Below are 21,666 nucleotides of genomic sequence, written 5' to 3'. Positions count from 1 at the left end.
GTGCTTGGACCTATAATCGTGTAGAGGCGAAGGTAGTGGTAATTTTTGATAGGCTACCTTGCCTCTAAGAATCACCAAAATCCTAGGAAAATTAGAGGTTTTAGTGGATTTGTTTTATCATTTTGGGGTTTGTAATGTCCCGAGTTGGTTGTGAGCAACGAAGAGTTGGGAAGTATCAGGCATCCAAGTGGGTAACAGGTTGCATTTATTCCCTTTTTGCACCATTGTTTGGAAGTGTCGCACCAACTTGTACATTACTCACGAATGTCCTTTCTTTTGTATGTGCAAAGATTTTTGAAACCCTAGGACAATAGCAACCCTCTTCTCTGGAATGAATTCCTGGGGGGGCTTGGTCATGTTTTTACCTTGTAAATTGGGTGCAACAAGTGTTTGTGCTTCAGCTTAGGTCACATGGCACCCGTTTTTACTAGGTATTTTGTTGAGCGATGTCATAACAAAAACTTGTGTGTGAAGGGGGAAAAACTTTAGTTTGACTCTTCGAAAAACACTTCTGAAACTCTTGTCACCTTTGTAGCATGAAATGGTGGGACTACAAGGAACACCTAACCTGCTTGGGGCTGGCAGTTACTTTTATGAAGCCCAAGCTCTTTAACAGAAGATGGCCCAAGGCACCATGCACGTGGTCTGTCAATCATAAACCGAACATAAAGAGGCGGATGAACATGTTATCCTTTCGAGCAGCCGATGATGATGTGGACGGTTTTGGGGTCAAATTTCAGACTTTGAAGAGTGTACTCAAGAAGGTTTCTGTTGAAAGTCGAAATAGAAGGTTTTACAAGGTAATGAAAATTCAAATTGAATTTTTTCAAGCCTGTGTGCACGTTTTGGGATCCGTCATTGCTGTCATCAGATAAGGGAATGAATTTCAAAAAAATAAAACAAAATTCGCTCTCCTGCGCCCTTTATTAATCCACATACTCACCGTAGTCCTGGTTTTTGCCTTGCCCCTTGATTGCCCCCCTGCATCTCCCTGTGCCGCCCTGCCTCTTTGATTCGCCATAGCCAGCTTTCTGCGAAGATATCGAAGCGCTTCTGCCCCGCCATAGCCTAGCGACGAAATCGAGAGTTTCGCCTCGCTATCGCCATTCTCTCATCGAAGAAATCGAGAGTTTTGCCTCGCCATAGCCATTTTCTCAGCGAAGAAATCGAGAGTCTTGCCTCGCCGTAGCCAGAATCTGCGAAGTAATCGGAGCGCGCTTGTCCCGCCATTACCAGTGAAGGAATCAGAGAGCTCGTGCTCGCCATATCCAGACAAGACCTTTTACGTCGCAGTATCTAGGCTTAAGCGGTAAGGTCTTTGGCTCTGCCTGTACTAGTAAAGTGTATTTTCGATTCTGCAGAAAAGCTTTAGAGAAGTTGGTTCACTCCAACCTCCACACCTCCTCCTCAACATGCTTTGAATTCCATTAGGGGGCGTTTGGGCTGTTCAGAAAACCTAAGTATTTCATCAGAAAAACTTTTCTTCGCTTTACTGGTACTTGTTTTTTTTGGCTTCTCTAAAAAAGCTTTGCATGCTTTTTGGTTCTTCAGAAAAACTCCTCCTATACTTCTTTTCCCCCTGGTTCTTCAGAAAAGCTTTGCTTTTCTCTTTTTTTGGGGAGGACAAGGACGAGGGGGGGGGGGGGGGGGCGGGGGCGGCAGTGATTCTTTAATTTGTGCACTTGGTTTCTTCCTTTGGTGCATGAGTGTCCTATCAGGTTCTAGGTAGATTTCGGGGTGCCTGTGTACGTGGCACCCTGCGGGCCCCAGCATGAGCGGTCACCTAGCTGGTGACCGCCCTCAGTACAGACAGTTGTGCAAAAGAGTTATGAACACACGTTGGTGTGTTTGCTGCGATTCGAATCTAGGTCCCTGCCAAGGGAGCGAAGCTCCTATCCACTACACCGCGCGCACGCTTGTGACATAAACACGTGTCCATAACACCTTATGAACATATGTCTACAAATGGGCCCGTCACCGGCCATTGACCGGGTGACCGGGCCCACGAGGTGCCACGTACACAGGCACCCCGAAATATACCTACAGCCGAAACACTTGCAAGGGTACACGCTTATGCATTGTCTTCTATTATTGTGGTATTTCAAAAAAAGTTGATGGCAACTTTAATTGCCCTCACATGTTGGGATGCTTTGGGTTTGGTAAATTTACTTTACTGTAATTATTCTTTATTTTTTTAGTTTCCCATCTAATTTGACATTCTCTTTTTTGAAAATGAAAGGTTGGACCTTATTGTTGAATAAAGTTTTGTGTGTTCAATGGTTGAATGAGGATTTGAGATGCATTTTTATATAATGAATTCAAAAATTCCTATAGAGAGGGAAAAAGACAAAATACAATGCTTCAAAACATTTCTCAAAAATTATTTCTACCAAATACTCATGACTCACATACCACATTCATTGTCAAAATTTGTTACTCATCCCGTGCATGCAAAAAAAAAGGATTTTGTCAATGTAGGGGACATGGTAAAAGGAGGAAAGAACATGTTAGGTGTTGAGTATGCTTGACAATATAGTTGGAGAAAGATGCTAGAGTCTCGTCATTCAAGCTTAGAGGGTCCTACTCAAATAACATAATCAACGAGTGTGAGTGATTAAGCCTAAAGTTAATGTGCATAATATTACAAGTAAAGAGAATTTCAAATTTTCAATTTGCTTTGATTTAAAACCTTGCTAATTATGATTACTTATGAGAATATTTCACTTTTTAAAAAAAAGGTAAATCATAGAATACCAAAAGGCTATGCTCAAAATGAGGTATACTCTCGCCATGGTTACTTTTGGATTGGTGTGGCCCTACTATTTGGAATTGACTTTCTATATTACGTCTCTATTTCATTTAACTAGCAAAGCTACCATGTTATGCATTTGAAGCTATTGGCCACTTCACATTCTACTTAAGCATTGATATAATAATACATTAAAATTCATTCCTTTAAAGAAAGACATGGCAAAATCCAAAATCTTGCTCTACAAAGAGTACAATCAATATGAGCATTTGCTATGTTGGTTATATGTCAAAACATAATATTTTCTATTTTGGTAGTATATCCTTATGTTTGATTCTCAAATTTTGATCTTAGTAGGCAGAAAAAATAGGGGCTAATATTTTCCCAATGGCTGGTCTTCAAAATTTGTGGGGTTATTTTAGATGGTAGCTTTTATATATTTTTAAAGAATTACCCAAAAATACTGTTGTGCTACCTTAGCTCCTCATAGAAATCCCCAAAGAACTAAATGAAGCAAGTCTGGGTAATCAGACATACCAAGGAAGCCTACTCGTGACTCCACTTATTACTAGACAACATAGAAAATCTAAAAGATTTTCCCAATGTTTCTTTGCTTTCAATTTCACATAGAAAATAAATTTGCTAACCTATCTATATTTATACCATGATCTAATAAAGAGTGTTAGCTAACACTTTTCCATATCGATAGGCAGTGTTGGCAAGCTCCCATGTTTTATGCTAGGGGTTCTTATCAAACTAGCCCTCTCAAGTGGGTATGGACTTGATAGCTCAGCGATATCAAGCCCCACATCACATCACTAGAAAGGCAGTAGAAAGGCACTGATGCACGTGATTAGGGTGTAGGATGTCCCATGCACGAATGAGGGAAGGAGTCAAGCATCTAGACCCACATGTTAAAGCCTACTAAATGTTTGAGCCATGTGTGTACAAGGTCTCTCAGGAAGTTCTCAACCTCACAATGAGGCAGAGAATTAGAGTGGTGTTATTGTCGACCTAGGTGTACAAACACCTTGAGTAGATACCAAAGTCCAAAATGTTCTCCCCCCTTGTCCTCTTATAACAATGCCTTGTGGGCGATCAGGCTACACACCTCCTTCCCAAAGCTTCAAGCTCTATCTAGTTTAGCTACAATGACAATAATAAGCTATTTAACAACATTTGCAAACCTTCTCCAAGGTATCCTTCGCATGCCTATCTACTAGATAAGTGCATGTAAGAAAACACAATAACGAAAGTAGAATCTTCACAACAGAGCACTGAATTGTAAAAAGAAGTGGAGAGCAAACATTATCATGCTTGCAAACTTTTATTATCAATGGATGGTTGCCCATCCATCCATGATTATGGATGGTTGTCTGCCCATCAATGTGCTCCACTCCGGGTAAGGAGATTTGATTGTGACATGGATGGAGGCTGTCTTGCTTATAAAAGTGCTTGAACACAATGAACGCGATAATGGATAAAGGTTGCCAAACTAGTCTGTTTATAGTGCACGATTGGCATGGATGCACGTTGACCATGTTCACTTACCCATGACTTGGTCCAAAATGACCAACCGACCATATCATGCCATTGGGGTCATATTAGACCACAACATAGTCTAATATGACCAACCAACCATATCATGCAATTGGGGTCATATTAGACTACAACATAGTCCTATGGGAGTCCCACAGGATTGAGTGCCATAGTCACTCCCATGGAACTAACCATATCATGCCATTGGGGTCATATTAGACTACAACATAGTCCTATGGGAGTCCCATGATGCGACTAAATGCCATAGTATTTCCCATGGAATTGAGCGTAGCTCTACGGCCATATGAGATCGTTTGGATCCTCAACTGAGCCCCGCAACCTCAGAACAACGTGTCTTCGGTTTGCTATCCAATGCTCATAAATGTGGTCACATAGCTTGCATAAGCATGCATCCTACTAAGTGGCAAACTCCCAAGTATGCTAGTGGAATCTGAAACAAGGAGAGGATTTTGTTGGAATGGATGTGCACAAGGTGCTTGGACCTATAATCGTGTAGAGGCGAAGGTAGTGGTAATTTTTGATAGGCTACCTTGCCTCTAAGAATCACCAAAATCCTAGGAAAATTAGAGGTTTTAGTGGATTTTTTTAATCATTTTGGGGTTTGTAATGTCCCGAGTTGGTTGTGAGCAACGAAGGGTTGGGAAGTATCAGGCATCCAAGTGGGTAACAGGTTGCATTTATTCCCTTTTTGCACCATCGTTTGGAAGTGTCGCACCAACTTGTACATTACTCACGAATGTCCTTTCTTTTGTATGTGCAAAGATTTTTGAAACCCTAGGACAATAGCAACCCTCTTCTGGAATGAATTCCTGGGGGGGGGCTTGGTCATGTTTTTACCTTGTAAATTGGGTGCAACAAGTGTTTGTGCTTCAGCTTAGGTCATATGGCACTCGTTTTTACTAGGTATTTTGTTGAGCGATGTCATAACAAAAACTTGTGTGTGAAGGGGGAAAAACTTTAGTTTGACTCCTGGTAAATCGTGGGCCAGAATTGGAGCTTCGAAAAACACTTGTGAAACTCTTGTCACCTTTGTAGCATGAAATGGTGGGACTACAGGCAACACCTAACCTGCTGGGGGCTGGCTGTTACTTTTATGAAGCCCAATGTGCGGCCTAGCTCTTTAACAGAAGATGGCCCAAGGCACCATGCACGTGGTCTCTCAATCATAAACCGAACATAAAGAGGCGGATGAACATGTTATCCTTTCGAGCAGCCGATGATGATGTGGACGGTTTTGGGGTCAAATTTCAGACTTTGAAGAGTGTACTCAAGAAGGTTTCTGTTGAAAGTCGAAATAGAAGGTTTTACAAGGTAATGAAAATTCAAATTGAATTTTTTCAAGCCTGTGTGCACGTTTTGGGATCCGTCATTGCTGTCATCAGATAAGGGATTGAATTTCAAAAAAATAAAACAAAATTCGCTCTCCTGCGCCCTTTATTAATCCACATACTCACCGTAGTCCTAGTTTTTGCCTTGCCCCTTGATTGCCCCCCTGCATCTCCCTGTGCCGCCCTGCCTCTTTGATTCGCCATAGCCAGCTTTCTGCGAAGATATCGAAGCGCTTCTGCCCCGCCATAGCCTAGCGACGAAATCGAGAGTTTCGCCTCGCTATCGCCATTCTCTCATCGAAGAAATCGAGAGTTTTGCCTCGCCATAGCCATTTTCTCAGCGAAGAAATCGAGAGTCTTGCCTCGCCGTAGCCAGAACCTGCGAAGTAATCGGAGCGCGCTTGTCCCGCCATTACCAGTGAAGGAATCAGAGAGCTCGTGCTCGCCATATCCAGACAAGACCTTTTACGTCGCAGTATCTAGACTTAAGCGGTAAGGTCTTTGGCTCTGCCTGTACTAGTAAAGTGTATTTTCGATTCTGCAGAAAAGCTTTAGAGAAGTTGGTTCACTCCAACCTCCACACCTCCTCCTCAGCATGCTTTGAATTCCATTAGGGGGCGTTTGGCCTGTTCAGAAAACCTAAGTATTTCATCAGAAAAGCTTTTCTTCGCTTTACTGGTACTTGTTTTTTTGGCTTCTCTAAAAAAGCTTTGCATGCTTTTTGGGTTCTTCAGAAAAACTCCTCCTATACTTTTTTTCCCCTGGTTCTTCAGAAAAGCTTTGCTTTGCTCTTTTTTTGGTAAGTAGAGGAGGACGAGGAGGAGGAGGAGGAAGAGGAAGAGGGGGGGGATGGGGGCGGCAGTGATTCTTTAATTTGTGCACTTGGTTTCTTCCTTTGGTGCATGAGTGTCCTATCAAGTTCTAGGTAGATTTCGGGGTGCTTGTGTACGTGGTACCCCGCGGGGGCCCAGCATGAGCGGTCACCTACTGGTGACCGCCCCAGTGCAGACAGTGGTACAGACAGCCATGCAAAAGAGTTATGAACACACGTTGCGAAGCTCCTATCCACTACACCGCGCGCACACTTGTGACATAAACACATGTCCATAACACCTTATGGACATATGTCTACAAATGGGCCTGTCACCGGCCATTGACCGGGTGACCGGGCCCACGGGGTGCCACGTACACAGGCACCCCGAAATATACCTACAGCCGTCCTATCATTGCATCTGGTTTCCTCATAAAAACTGTGTCGGGCATTTTGGAGTTGAAAAATACATTAACATGTTTTTCTTTTGGTTGAATTCTTGTGTGATCAGCGTGAAATTCGAGCAATGGAAGCAGCAGAATATTGAGGGACTGTTTGTGGCCTCTCTACTACTAACTTTGTTGTGCATTTTGGAATTGAAAATTTGCAATAACATGTTTCTCTTTTGGTTGATTTCTTGTCTGATCAGTGTGAAATCCGAGCAATGGAAGCAGCGGATTGGGGACTGTTTGGGGTCTTTCTGCTACTGGGCTATGTTGTCCTGCAGCAGATTGCATATTGGTTAAAAAAGAAGCACATCCCAGGGCCCGTCTTTGTGTTTCCATTCTTGGGCAGTGTGATGAGCATGGTGCGAGATCCCACTAAGTACTGGGACAATCAAGCTTTGGCCTCCAAAGAGACTGGCCTCTCATGCAACTTGATTTTGGGCAGATTTGTCCTCTTTATAAGAGACTCTGAGATCTCTCAGAAAGTGTTTGCAAATGTCAAGCCTGACGCTTTCCATCTTGTCGGCCACCCATTTGGAAAGAAGCTCTTTGGAGAGAACAATCTCATCTTCATGTTTGGTGAAGAGCACAAAGACCTTCGGAGAAGACTTGCGCCTTTGTTCACCCACAAAGCTCTGAGCACCTATGTGACCATACAAGAGAAAACGGTGAAAAAGCACATAGAAGAATGGCTGGCTATGGCTAGATTAAGCTCCAAAGGGCCCCTTGCCCTCCGCAACCTGTGCAGAGATATGAACCTTGAAACCTCCCAGAATGTGTTCGTCGGGCCTTATTTGACACTGAAAACAAGAGAACAGTTTACAAGGGATTACAACCTCTTCAATGTGGGTCTCATGGCACTTCCATTGAATGTTCCGGGATGTGCATTTTACAAAGCCAATCGTGCCGTGAAACGTCTGGTTTCCACACTTGCAGATTGCGCCCGAGAGAGCAAGAAGAAAATGGCCGGCGGTGGAGAACCAGTGTGTTTGATGGATTATTGGATGTCAGAAATCCTCGAAGAGGTCAAGGAAGCAAAAGAATGTGGGTTGCCCCCACCGCCCCATAGCTCAGATGCCGAAGTAGGCCACCATGTGTTCGATTTTCTGTTTGCAGCACAGGATGCTTCCACGTCGTCGCTAGTTTGGGCTGTCACACTGCTCGAATCCCATCCTGAAGTGCTTGCGAAGGTGAGGGCTGAGCAGAAAATGTTCTCTGCACCATACACTCCCGAGCAGCTCCATGACATGAAATACACAGAAATGGTTGCTAAAGAGGTGTTAAGAATGAGGCCGCCTGCAACACTTGTTCCTCACATTGCAAGCTCCAACTTCCCGATCACGGACACTTACACGATACCCAAGGGAACCATTGTTTTCCCTTCCGTTTTTGAATCTTCTTTTCAGGGCTTCACAGACCCATACACATTCGATCCGGAGAGGTTTTCTCCACAGAGGTTAGAAGACCAAGTGTACAAGCGGAATTGGCTGACCTTTGGTGCAGGCCCTCATCGGTGCTTGGGGCAACGCTATGCTATCAACCAGCTGACACTTTTTATTGCAATTCTCACAACGATGGTGGAATTCACACGCATCCGGACACCTGACAGTGATGAAATTGTGTACACGCCGACCATTGCACCGAAAGATCACGGCCTTCTATTTCTTTCTGAGAGGAAACTTTTTTGACTGCAAGCCCATGAATGCATTCTTACGAAAGGTCAGTAGTGATTTCCCATGCATTGCCAGTATGGATAGATCCAGGAATTCAAGCTTGATTGTGCGAAGACGAAGCTGCTGGGTACTTCCTTATTTAGAATTGCCAATGGACCTCCTCTTCGACTTCTCTCATGCACTTCATCATGTAAATAAGGCCTTTGTGAAAACATCATTTTAGTGTACTCTAGCCTGTTAGGTGTGCAGCCAAATTTGGCTGTGTGTGTGTGTGCGCGCGCGCGCTCCATTTGGCAGAATCTCTTATACACTATTATTGTTCATGGAACCACGGCATCTTGCAATACGCAATTTGCCGCCATGCATTCTTTGTAAGGTTTTGATCAATTTTATCATCCCATGCATTTGTGGAAATGGATTGTACCAACTCCTTTTGGGCAGTTTGTGTTGTCTACTCTGGGGCCAAAGTGGGTAGGTTTCATATCAAAGTCAACAATGGCTATGGTCTTTTTTTTTAAAAAGTGGATATAGTTTTTATATTCTAATCTATTATTATTATTTAGGGAGTTTAGGGAAAAAGGGTTGCGCCGCGCATCATTGACATGCACGTCAACGATATGATCTACAAGGTTATATCCTTCAAACAAACGGGTGTATAAACAACTCTTAGAAAAGTCCTTAGCTGTCAGATGGGTTTTGTTGTGAGTTGATGGGGTGCAGTGTTCGAAACAAAAGTATTTTCCCAAAAAGTCGACAAAAGTATTTTCCCAAAAAGCAAAAAACCTCTGTGTTAAAATTGTGAAAATATTTATTTTTGGAAAATCTTGAAATGTCAAGGTTTAAATATGGGGGTATTCCTACCTTCAAGAAGGTATTTTTCAAAATATGGGTCCCAAATTTTCATTCTCATTCATTAGTTGATATGTTGAAGTATGCCTTTTTTAACCTTAGGAAAGGATGGTGAATTAAATGGCTTGCTTGAACCTTCAACAAGGTATTTTTCAAAATATGGGTCCCGAAATTTCATTCTTATTAATTAATTGATATGTTGAAGTATGTCTTTTTTAACCTTGGGAAAGGATGGTGAATTAAATGGCTTGTGTGAACCGTGTAAAGGAAAATCTTGAAATCTCAAGGTTTAAATATGGCGATATTCCTATCTTCAAGAAGGTATTTTTCAAAATATGGGTCCCAAATTTTCATTCTCATTAATTAATTGATATGTTGAGATATGCCTTTTTTAACCATAGGAAAGGATGGTGAATTAAATGGCTTGCGTGAAATATGGGGATATTCGTACCTTCAAGAAGGTATTTTTCAAAATATGGGTCCCAAATTTTCATTCTCATTAATTGATTGATATGTTGAAGTATGTCTTTTTTAACCTTAGGAAAGGATGGTGAATTAAATGGCTTGTATGGTTCACGCGTGTATGGTGTGGGTTTGACGTGTGTAGGGTGGAGGTGATGTTTTCAGTCGTCTCAGTCGGTGAGGCTTCTCTCTCTCTCTCTCTCTCTCTCTCTCTCTCTCTCTCTCTCTCTCTCTCTCTCTCTCTCTAAGTCGGTCGGTGCTGACAGAGGTCCCACGAGAGATGGAGGGGTTCACGACACACGGAGGTGGGAGAGATAAAGACAGAGAGAGGGAGGTCAACATGCGGTCGAGGAGGGCTGGACGAGCTGGACAGGTGGTCGAGGAGGGCTGGGAGTCTGTGCCAGAGAGGAAAGACCTTTACGTAGAGCTTTGGCCAAGGAAGGCACTAGGTAGTGCTGGCGTTGTTAGCGTACATTTGGACATAGAAAGGGGCCTTCTAAGAAGATTTTTTTTAAAAGTGGAACCTCTAAGAAAATAAAAAGTGGGACCTTTGGATTCTTCAATGATAGATCTTGGATTTTGGAATCTTATAATACAAGATCGCACAAGGTCAAGCATATCTTATATAATATTGGGCACACTTTCCTCGTGTGATCCTCAATTGATGGTACATAATACATGTAGCCACCCATAGACGTATTTTTTGCTCAAGTTAAAAAAAGTGTGAAATGTTAGATATACCTCATTCTCTCACCTTAAAACAATCCAAATGTCAATAACTTTAAAAAGGTGAGAAATGTCAGATGTACCTCATTCTTGTCACACCATACTATAATCCAAATGCCATTAGGATAAACTTCACATTCAATTACGAAAAATCCTCTTTTGATAGCAGATTATTTCACATAAATCTTACAACCTTGCATTACCACCATTTTTTGTAAATTTTTAGCAATTTTGGAGAGCAAAACATAGAGATATTCATTGATTATGATGGTGTCCATTTAGGAGTCATCCCTTGCAAATTGGTTCATATAGAAGTCCTTCCTTACAAATGGGCTCATAAAAAATATTCTGAGTAAGAAGAAAGGTATGGGGACTAATCATTCGTAATTAAAACCTCCATTGCCATACAAGCTATCTTTGTATTTCATAGGCACAAATCTTGCTTTCCCATTCTAAATTCGCTAATCTGAAATTTACTTTTTGTATGGACGACTTTACATTTGTCATTCGTATCTTTCTTGTTGGTGTACAAGTTGTGTTTGTATTAGAGAGGCATAAATCTTACTTTCCTATTCTAAATTGGCTTTTGAAATTTACTTTTGTAAAAAGATATAAGAGCATCTCATTTTGTATTGTTTTATGTATGCGTATACACAGAGTTTTGTAATGATTAAGTGCATATTTTATATTTCAATCATCTGGTAAAAATAGATTCTGTTTCATTACTCTACAAGGAGATATTTGACATTATTATACTACCTTTAAAGTGAAAAGATGCAGGGGAGAAGAGAGCTTAAGCTCTTGCAAGCACACACACATTCACAAACCCTAAAAGAGAACACACAAGGTGAGAGGCTGAAAATCTTCTTCTCTTTTACACAATACTCAACACACCATATACAAAGATAAGAGTACACACAATATGAAAGGTACTCAACCAAATACATACTAGGGTTCTCTATAGTGTGAACCCCTAAATGAGCTGGCGCTATAACTATGCTAGTCTCTAGAATGGCTGTCACACAGCTTGTCATCCCACTGACCGCATATCACCCATGATCTCACCAACCATGCCAATGGTGTAAGTGTGGGGCCTATCCCCCAAGCGGGTCATCAGTGTCCACCGCCTCACTAGATGAGCTCGATATCTCAACACTCCCCCTCGAGCTCAACTCCATCTCATGTACACCAAGCGAAGCCCTGAATCTGCGGAGCTTCTCTATACCCAATGCTTTGGTGAAGATGTTAGCGACCTAATCCTACTTTGCATTCATGGCTTCCATAGCCTTCTTTACACCAGGTGTTCTCATAGCTGGTATCCCAAGATCCTTATCAAGGCTCACCTCTAAGCCACTAGACTCTCCATCAACATGAGAATGCCCTGTAGAAATGTCAGGCATACTAAGGGGCTCAACCACTTTCTCTTTGCCTTTATGTGATGTACTAATCACATTTGTAGGACTGGTATTATGACGCAGCCTACCACTCCATGGTCTATCAACTGAACCACTAGATGAGGACTCTCCTGGTCCACTCAAAGACTGTGATTGCTGACTTGTATTCTGTACAACCACATTTCCACTCACATCAGCCCCAACAACTTCTTTTTCAGCAGCATACTAGCTGCTCATCTCATCAAAAACAACATCCTTGCTTACCCTCAACTCACGTGTAGCAGGGTTATAACACCTGTATTCCTTTTGCTCAAGGGAATACCCAATAAGCACACATTTTCAGCTTTTGTATCCAGCACATGCACATATGCAATGCATCCAAAGACTTTCAGATGAGACATGTACCCAATCATGGTGTCCTGTATACTGATAGAGAGCTAATACCTAAATTTTTTGGCTCCTTGGTTCCAATCCTTGAACTCTTTCACATCTACAGCAGTCGGATTGATCTCTGGTATCTCCGGTGCCTCTTCATGCTCACCTTCTATGTAGTCCCAGTAACCCTTTTCCATCTGGAAATTCGTCAACCTGAACCTCCAAGCATGGAAGTTGTTCTTGTCAAGATTCTCAGCAACAATCTGGTTTATGCCGTCATTTAACATCTTTCCAGACACACAAATTTACCAAAAATAGCACTCTGGTTTGTCTTGCGCATAAATTGTTGTATTTTTTGCAGCGGTACTGTACTACACTCAAATGTCACAACCAGTGACCTCAATGTGCATACATACACCCAATGGCAACTGTTGACCTCCTTGCAGCACACACAATGTCTGCACAACCAATCTGTCTTCCTGCAATTCTTAAAACAGAGTTCTGCAAAGAATCGATGACTTACCCGCAGTGCTCGAAATCGCCTACTTTCTAAAAAACGGAGGTCCTAACGCGCCCATAACATATTTTTGGCTCAAAAAATTTTGTCCGATAGTTGCTCTATAGCTTTACTCCCGTTGAAGAAAGCTCCTCAATCAGAGATCGTTTGCCGATGCCTCCCGTAGAGCTCCCACAACAAGGGTGTAGTCACCAACACAAATAGGGAAGAGTAGATGAAGCTCTTACCCTCGTACCGCTTCCTATGCTTCTCTTGCTTGCAGCTTAGCCCTTAGCATGAACCAGGCTCTGATACCATGAAAAGATGCAGGGGAGAAGAGAGCTTGAGCTCTTGCAAGCACACACACATTCACAAAACCCTAAAAGAGAACACACAAGGTGAGAGGCTGAAAATCTTCTCTTTTACACAACACTCAACACACCATATACAAAGATAAGAGTACACACAATATGAAAGGTACTCAACCAAATACATACTAGGGTTCTCTATAGTGTGAACCCAACTAAATGAGCTGGCGCTATAACTATGCCAGTCTCTAGAATGGCTGTCACACACACAGCCTGTCATCCCAGTGGCCGCATATCACCCATGATCTCACCAACCATGCCAGTGGTGTAAGTGTGGACCTGCCTTGGAGCATGACCTAGAGTCACCCACGCACTCACAAAGAAGTCACGCTTTGAGACTCTAGAACTTTATCCTGGAAAACAGACAATCAAATAATGCACATCCCAGGAATACATACAGGGAATGCTAGCCTAAGAGAGAGCCCACACTGCCTCTTGACCATAGATTGGAAATAGGGTAGAGTAAAAGTAACCCATCCCGGACCAATCCATCAGTCTAAGGGGCCATGCCAACCACCACTAGAAGGGCCGACTCATACCAAGACCATAGGCCAGTTCCCAACCTAGGTCAGGAGCCAGCTCTCCAGGGCCGTGAAACAACCTATCAAAGGGAGAGAGCCTACCATACACAATACTATCAACCCTCTACACCAATGTACTAATAGTACCTGCCTAGCGGGGCATAGCCTGGATACTAGATAGGACCTTATGAAGCACAAACCGGTCCTCCCCCGAGACAAGGACCCCTGATGGTATATTATCCACATGGCCTAGATCCCCCGCCTATCTTACCCTAATTGGCACCAGCTCCAACCATGGCAGGACTAACTCATGAAATTTTTAGAATAGCCATGGAAATAGGGAGGGGGTAGCTACCGGAACCGCACCGCCAACTCCAGTTTACCGTGGCACAAGGGCTGAGACAAGAGCGAAATAAACCAGCCAACATCTCTAAGTTTATCACCAAGTTTGATGGAACTGGAGACCCCATACCACACCTAGAAATGTTTAATCAGATCTGTGAGGCATTCAACCACGTGGACGACCAAGTCAAGGTGAGTGCCTTCGGCCTCACCCTAGATGGCAAAGTTGGCTAGTGGTTTAGATCCCTAAAGTTAGAGGATAAGGCCACCTTTGAAGCCTTGAAAGAGGCCTTCAAAGTTGGATACTCCTACCAAGTAACCCGATGGAATCTAGTTGAGAAACTGCACAATGTAAAATAGAAGGATGGGGAAACGATCCGAGAGGTATCTCCATTCCCACTATATTGACAAAGACAGTTCTCTAATGAAAGCTTGATCGGGAGATTCCTTGAAGGCCTTGATGATGTACCCTTGCATAATTCCTTATACACTCTAGCCCACACTTCCTTTGAGGAATACTGCAGGAGAGTGCTATGGACTTTGAGGACAATTTCAAGGCAACACGCTCCACGAGAGCACGTCCGAGGCTTCCTTCAAAATGCTTAGCACAAGATCTGACAAGAAAGGCAAGGAGTCCACCTCAGAGCAACAAGTTGAACAGTTGGCTGCGGAATTTATACAGCAAGTGACCCAACATTGGAGAACCGGATTGAGTTGGCCAATCCATCTTTACCCCAAGAGGGAACTAGTGTGGTGCCAGATTTGTTGAGTTAACCATACTAGCATGGTGTGCCTACATTTGAGGCACACCATGCTAGTATGGTGTGCCTACATTTGAGGCCTTGTCCCACTCTCTACTGCTCTTATTGCCAAAGATGGGGCAATCATGAAGTTGCAAATTGCTACTAGTAAAGAGCCGCTCAAGCCCAAGCCCTACCCCAAGCCTTACTAGCAAACCCCAGGAAACCGTTTGCCCTGCTAGTACCAGCACTGCATTATACACCTCAACGAGGCCATGAAGGGGCCCAAAGAGAAACTCTTAGGGTACCACAAGTGCCCTTACTATATCCCTTGTACTTCCACCACAGTTTCCATTACCTCGAATCACCCTTTTTTGTCAGTTAACCTTGACTGAAATCTTCGAAGAAGGTGATTAGGGGAAAGTTGCTGAAGTGACCACCTTTGAGCCCCTTGAATCAAACAGTCCACCCTCCCAGATTCTAAGTCACTATGTAATGGAGGGAGACCAGATGTACCCCGTATAGCACCCCCAAATCCATGGGGAGACGAGACTTGAACAATGTGGCTAACCGCCACCCATGCAACGCTATCATTGTGTAAGACCTCACCGAGTAGCTGAGTGTTTGATTAAAAAAGGGATGAGAAGTACTCCTGTGAGTGCTTCCACCTTAACCCCTTTATTCATAGGGTGCATAATTGACCATATGTATAAGGATTGTCCATTTACATCACATCACATCCACATCCACATCCATTTACATCACATCACATCCTTTCGCATAACCTCACATCTCATTCTCATCTCATCATTCACATCCACATTCCTTTACATCACATCCACATTCATTTACATCACATTCTTTCACATACACATCCATATCCATTTACTTTACATCTCATCCTTTTACATAACCTCACATCTCATTCTCATCTCATCATTCACATCCACATTCATTTACATCACATTCATTTACATCACATTCTTTCACATACACATCCACATCCATTTACTTTACATCTCATCCTTTCGCATTACCTCACGTCTCATTCTTATCTCATCATTCACATCCACATCCATTTACTTCACATCTCATCCTTTCGCATTACCTCACGTCTCATTCTTATCTCATCATTCACATCCACATCCATTTACTTCACATCTCATCCACATTCATTTACATCACACCACATCCTATCACATCCCATTCACATCTTATCACATCCTATCACATCTCATTCCCATTTAGTATCTTTTTCAACTTCGATACCGACGATGGGACTTTTTCTAAATTTCTGTCAATTGCTTGGCCTAGGTAAAGGTTCTTTTTCTCGAGACGGCTATTTTCATATTCTCTCTCGAATTCCTCAAGTGAAATATGTTCAATATTCTTCTTTTGAATAAAAGAATTCATGGGATTTACAAAAATCAATTCTACCCATATTTTCCAATAATGCTCAAAATTTTACTTTTGATAAATATTCATAAATTGAATTATACTAAAAATTACTCTTTTTTCATTTAATTTCTTGGATCTCAAATATCATGGAAATTACTCTTTTTGCATTTAATTAATTGCATTCCAAATGTCATGGGAATTCCTCTTTTGTCATGGGAATTCCTCTTTTATCATAAAATAAATTTATCTAAAATTCCTCTTTTCTTTAATAAAAATATCCATTATCCTAATATGCCAAGAATTCTACTTTTACCATTTAAATGGTTGAATTTCAAATGTCATGGGAACTCCTCTTTTATCATTTAAATTTTCTCATGTATAAAATAAATTTATCTGAAATTCCTCTTTAAGTTCAAATAAAATATCCATTAATTCCAATATGCTAAGAATTCCACTTTTTCCATTTAAATGATTGAATTCCAAATGCCATGGAACTCCTCTTTTATTATTTAAATAAAATTACCATAATTTTCTCTTTTCTTAATTATTTAATTATGCATAAACCTTAAAAAATTAGTTTTCCATTGAATGTGATGAAAATCATTCTTTTAGCATATGATGACCAATCCTAGAATATGGTAGGAAGTCCTCTTTTCACGTTATGCATAAGAATGAATTATGTATCAATTTCTTAAAAATTTTACCATAGCTCCACTACTATTACTAATAATTTTTAATATTTTTAAAAAGAATAAACTTAGGAATACAATTATGATAGTATAACTATCTTCTAAACTTAAATCCAATTTATGGATTTAAATCATAATATTATCATAATTTTAGAAGCATAAAAGTATAAAAAGCCACTCTCTAGCTTCACAAGCCTAGAGTTTGATTTGTGAATTGAGAGTTTATCAATGAGAAGCATCATTTGAATAGAGAGTTGGTCATAGGAATGACCATTCTTTTGGGGAGAGAGAGATAAACATAAAAAGCATCCTAATTAAGCATAAATGTAAACTTTTCTTAATTATTAATTATAACTCTTAAGAAAAGCTTGATTTGCATTATAAACACTTAATTTAGAAACTTCTCAAGCTTGAGAGGGGTTGAGAAGTGAAAACATTGAGAATAGTAGAGAAAAACCATAAAATTACACTTTACCTCTTGTTTTTGCTTGCTTCTCTATCTTAGAAGAAGCCCCCAACCAATCAATTGGTTAGTATGTTGAGAGAAAATCTCCAAGGAAGGTTGAAGAGAGAGAGAAGCTCTAATCTTTCCAAAATGTAGAGGATTTTTCAAGGATAATAGAAAATATCATTATTTTAATGTAATACTGGCATGGTATAGTTCACAGATGAGAATACAAAATAATGAGGGTCTATTTATAAGTGAGGGAGGCCACTAACTGAGTCCAACTAAATTCTAGAATTTTCCAGCTTCAGTTTCGTTGAATTTGGACAAGATTTGGACCAGTTTAGTTTCCTTTTTAATTTGGTTTGATCCAGGAGAGAGGAGAGATAAAAATATCATAATTATTTTGAATTAAAAACTCATCCACATGTGTGAAATAGGCACCTACCTTAAAGGTCTCCCCTTCCTTACCAAGGTGTCAAAAATTCATCATTCCTCCAAAATATCTCATTTTTTTAGTAATATCTCATAGTTTTTAACTAATAAACCTTATACTTAGTCAACTCTTCATCTTATGTGAGCATTTACTCATTTTTGGGTATTTTATTTTATTCTTTAGATTTATCTCATCCAAACACATTAATCTTATTGGCTCATAGGAACCTTAATTGGACCATAATCCAAAATTTTCAGAAAATCTTGACCCTTAGGCTAAGGTCCTTTATACACATTTTCAATTAATTCCAAATGCACATTGGAAAGTTCTTTTTGAATTTCTGTTTCAAGGGAAACCATTTTAGACACTAGGAGGATTTTTATATCCAAAAATATCTCAATTTTGGATTACCTCTCTCTAGACATTTTCTCTCTCTAGGCCAAAATAGGGTAAAACAAGATCTTTCTTTTATTTCAGAGAGGGGAATAATTACAAGAACAGAAGGGGAGGTTCTTACACCTTTACACCTCAAAAGCTGGAGGGAAGAATCTTACAGATAATGATCAAGCAAAGAGAGAGAGTGCATTGAGACACTGATGTAGAACCATTGTTGATGAGCCCCTTCCTTCTCAACTTTTGAAACTAAATGCTAAGCTTTACTCAACTTCAATGTGATGGAAACCTGCCTATTAGGTTGCAATTTCACAGATCAATGCCACCTCCTTCCCTTGAAGTTTTAAAGTGTTGATGCTCAATAAATCACCCCAAAGCTTGCTAAAGGTGTTAGTCATAATACACTTGACTTGCTTGAGATACACTTACCATGAGGAACTCAGATGAACCTTGAATGACCAAGGAGATGAATCTTGTTTATACATGACCATATGAGGTTGACATTACTTAAAGTACTTGGGTACCAAGGCCCCCAAAGAAACCTGAAGATGAAGATTGAGCCTGCAATGTTTTTAAAGCGTGGCTTTATCTTACCATCCTTGTCTTTTAATATAGTACTGATAAGAATCATGTAGGCATCTATGGTGGTTATCTCCCCATGATCAGACAGTCGATGTCTGCAGCAGCAGTCATTGGTCGTGAAAACTAACTTGTAGTAGACAGTCGGTGTTTGTTCTAGATTCTCATGTCCTCATTTGATTGCAGGGGTTAGGAACCCTATGGGTGTATGGTGCACATAGGCCTACACCTGTAGAATGGGTTCAATTCCTAGCAAGGTTGAGCTTACCAATCAGCCTATTAGTCTTAAACTTGATATCAACTTGCTTTTGCTTTATTTTATAAAAAAAAATCATAAAAAAGATGTTAAGACTGCACACTTTTGCATTAAGACTTTATCCATATGTCCTTTGCATGAAATTGATGTATAGATCTATTATAGAACAGCCTTAAATACATTTCATTGACAAAAATGCATCAAAGACATTGATGTCCATTATGTGTGCTTCCAAACAGTGTTTTGTCAACACTTTTTTGGTTCTCTTTTCTTGCAATACATCAAGACTGATCAAACTTCACCAAGAATGTACCAGATTGCACTTTTTTCAAGGATTATTTGCACTTTCTTTGTCAATGTTGCTTAGTGAGCAAGGTTCGTGCATAATACTCTTGAACCAAGATTAAGGTAATTAATTGTTACTATTTTAAGTTTGCATACTTTTGCCAAGAGCTTGTTCAAAACTGCACCAAGAAACTACATCAAGACTAATCAAACTTCACCCAAGAATGCACCAGATTGCAAGGATTATTTGCACTTTCTATCAATGTTGCTTTACTGAGCAAGGTTCTTGCATAATACTCAAGAAAGTGCAAAAAAGAACCAATATTAGGGTAATTAGTTGTTACTATTTTAAGTTTGCATAGTTTTGCACCAAGAACTTGTTCAAAACTGCACCAAGAAACTCTACACAGCAATCTGAAATTATGCACAACAATCTGAACATTAGGAAAAATATAGACTCTCATTTTTTCCCCTTAAGGATTTCCACACCTCCTCTCTCTAGAAAAGTGTGCTCATGGTGAAAGTTTTACAAATCAACTTAGAAGTGAGCGGGTTTGGACATTTGGAATCTACTCTTTGAGACCTTTCCAATGATATATATAGCACGATGGGAAATTTTGCATATTCAAGAAGTCCCCAAATTGGTGATGACATGCCCTAACATGCCATGTCATCACCAATTTGGGGACTTCTTGAATATGCAAAATTGCCCATCGTGCTATTTATCATTGGAAAGGTACATGCCATGTCATCACCAATTTGGGGACTTCTTGAATATGCAAAATTGCCCATCATGTTATATATCATTGGAAAGGTCTCAAAGAGTAGATTCCAAATGTATAATCTTCACCAACTTTTGATTTGATTTGCAAAAATTTCATCTCATGAGCCCATTTTTCTAGACAGAGGAGGTGTGTAAATCCTTAAGGGGCAAAAATGAGAGTCCATATTTCACCTAATGACTCTGTAGAATAATCTAAAACTCTGCACTCTACAAACTCTTCTTGAATTTGTAAACTACAACAATTTGCATCAGTCGTTCTCCATAGAATTGTATTCTGCACACTTCCTTAAAAACTATACCAAGATTTTGCACAACCAAAAGGTTTTTCCAAAATGCCAAGATTTCCTAGATCTAGGAAAAGGATGAAGAAAACTAGGGCTTATGTGTAGATTGATTGAAGAAAGGCTCTAATCAAGATAGTTTGGCAACAGGTTTCAAGAAAATTCATGTTGAAAATGACTTTAAATTTGAACTAAAAAATTAAGAAAATATGGAGTACACACATGTCGAGTAGCACCTAAGCATGAAAAGTTTCCCATGAGGGCAAAAGATCCAAGAAGATGTAATATACTTATGTAAAAATATGGTAAAAAGGTACAATGTCCATGAGCCCTATGCCTAATATAGTCCAAGCCCCCCAAAATTACACATGTGAATGACCCTAAGCCTCAAGTGCCTAAGCTCCATCCCCCATGTGCACACCAAATGTACTTCATTACATAGTCAAAATTATTCATGTTTTAACTACATAGATCGAGGCTTTTAAGATGCCAATGGATAAATTTAGATTAAGAAACTCAAGATTGATCAAGAGGGGTTTGAGTGGTGTACCTTTATTGATTACATGAGTTAATGCGATCTTTAAGTGGTGGCGATCTTGGGGGAGTGGGGGGTACCTCACACGTGCTAGTGCATGTCCTCGTACCCTGTGTGATAGGTGATGAGGTGCATGCATGGAGGTTCTCTAGGAGAATTGATCAGATGAAGGTGGTAATGGTAGGGGGGGATGGTGGGATTACTGAGATGAAGAGGATGTGTGCTAACGATGATGAGGGAAGGGACTGTAAAAAGTCCTCGCATGAGAGAGTAGCTAAGAGGATCATTGCATAGGCCCAAAAACCGTTAACAAGAGGTGAAAAGATATGTCTGCAAAGTGTCTTCTAAGCTTGTGAGGAGACAGATTGAATTGTTCTCTTTTTGTAGCGTGATTATCTACTGCTCAGGTAAGATTCCCTTGAAAGTAGAGGTAGCGTGATCGTTGCAAGCTGATGTTTTGCATGATACTGTAGTATCTCATGTCTTTTATCTAGGGAAAGGCTTCTTTAATGTTCTTTTTAACAAGACGCAAGCAGTCCCTAATCTTTTTGCTAGATCCCCTTTATTCATGGATCATAGGATTCATGTTATTCCTTTTGATCCTTTCTTTGATGTCAACAAAAGTTTGGTCGAATCTTGCCTTGTATGGGCTAAAATCATTGGGTTACCGCCATGGCTTTTTCCTGCCTTGAAGAATATTTCCAATGTAATAGGGCCAGTACTACATCTGCCCAAGGATGATGCT

General features: G+C 40.6%; 1 protein-coding gene across 3 annotated transcripts; it reads left to right on the top strand.

Moving 5' to 3' along the window:
• Positions 1-878: 878 nt before the first annotated feature.
• Positions 879-9,006, top strand: LOC147618126 (cytochrome P450 710A1-like). 3 transcript variants are annotated; one of them, XM_086775372.1, is made up of 2 exons: positions 879-1,309; positions 7,098-9,006. In XM_086775372.1, the coding sequence occupies exon 2, from the start codon at positions 7,113-7,115 to the stop codon at positions 8,580-8,582; it is 1,470 nt and encodes a 489-aa protein (XP_086631498.1). In that variant the 5' UTR covers positions 879-1,309; positions 7,098-7,112; the 3' UTR covers positions 8,583-9,006. The 3 variants fall into 3 exon arrangements, with proteins under 3 accessions (XP_086631498.1, XP_086631497.1, XP_086631496.1); XM_086775371.1 differs by lacking the exon at positions 879-1,309 and adding an exon at positions 5,769-6,129 and having other exon boundaries at positions 6,960-9,006; XM_086775370.1 differs by lacking the exon at positions 879-1,309 and adding an exon at positions 5,769-6,129 and having other exon boundaries at positions 7,098-9,005.
• The last annotated feature ends 12,660 nt before the right edge of the window (positions 9,007-21,666 follow it).

The sequence above is a fragment of the Cibotium barometz genome, chromosome 35 (genome assembly GCF_041138505.1).
Source record: "Cibotium barometz isolate CiBa-2024 chromosome 35, ASM4113850v1, whole genome shotgun sequence".
Taxonomy (NCBI): Eukaryota; Viridiplantae; Streptophyta; class Polypodiopsida; order Cyatheales; family Cibotiaceae; genus Cibotium; species Cibotium barometz.
This window is presented reverse-complemented; position numbering and strand designations above follow the sequence as displayed.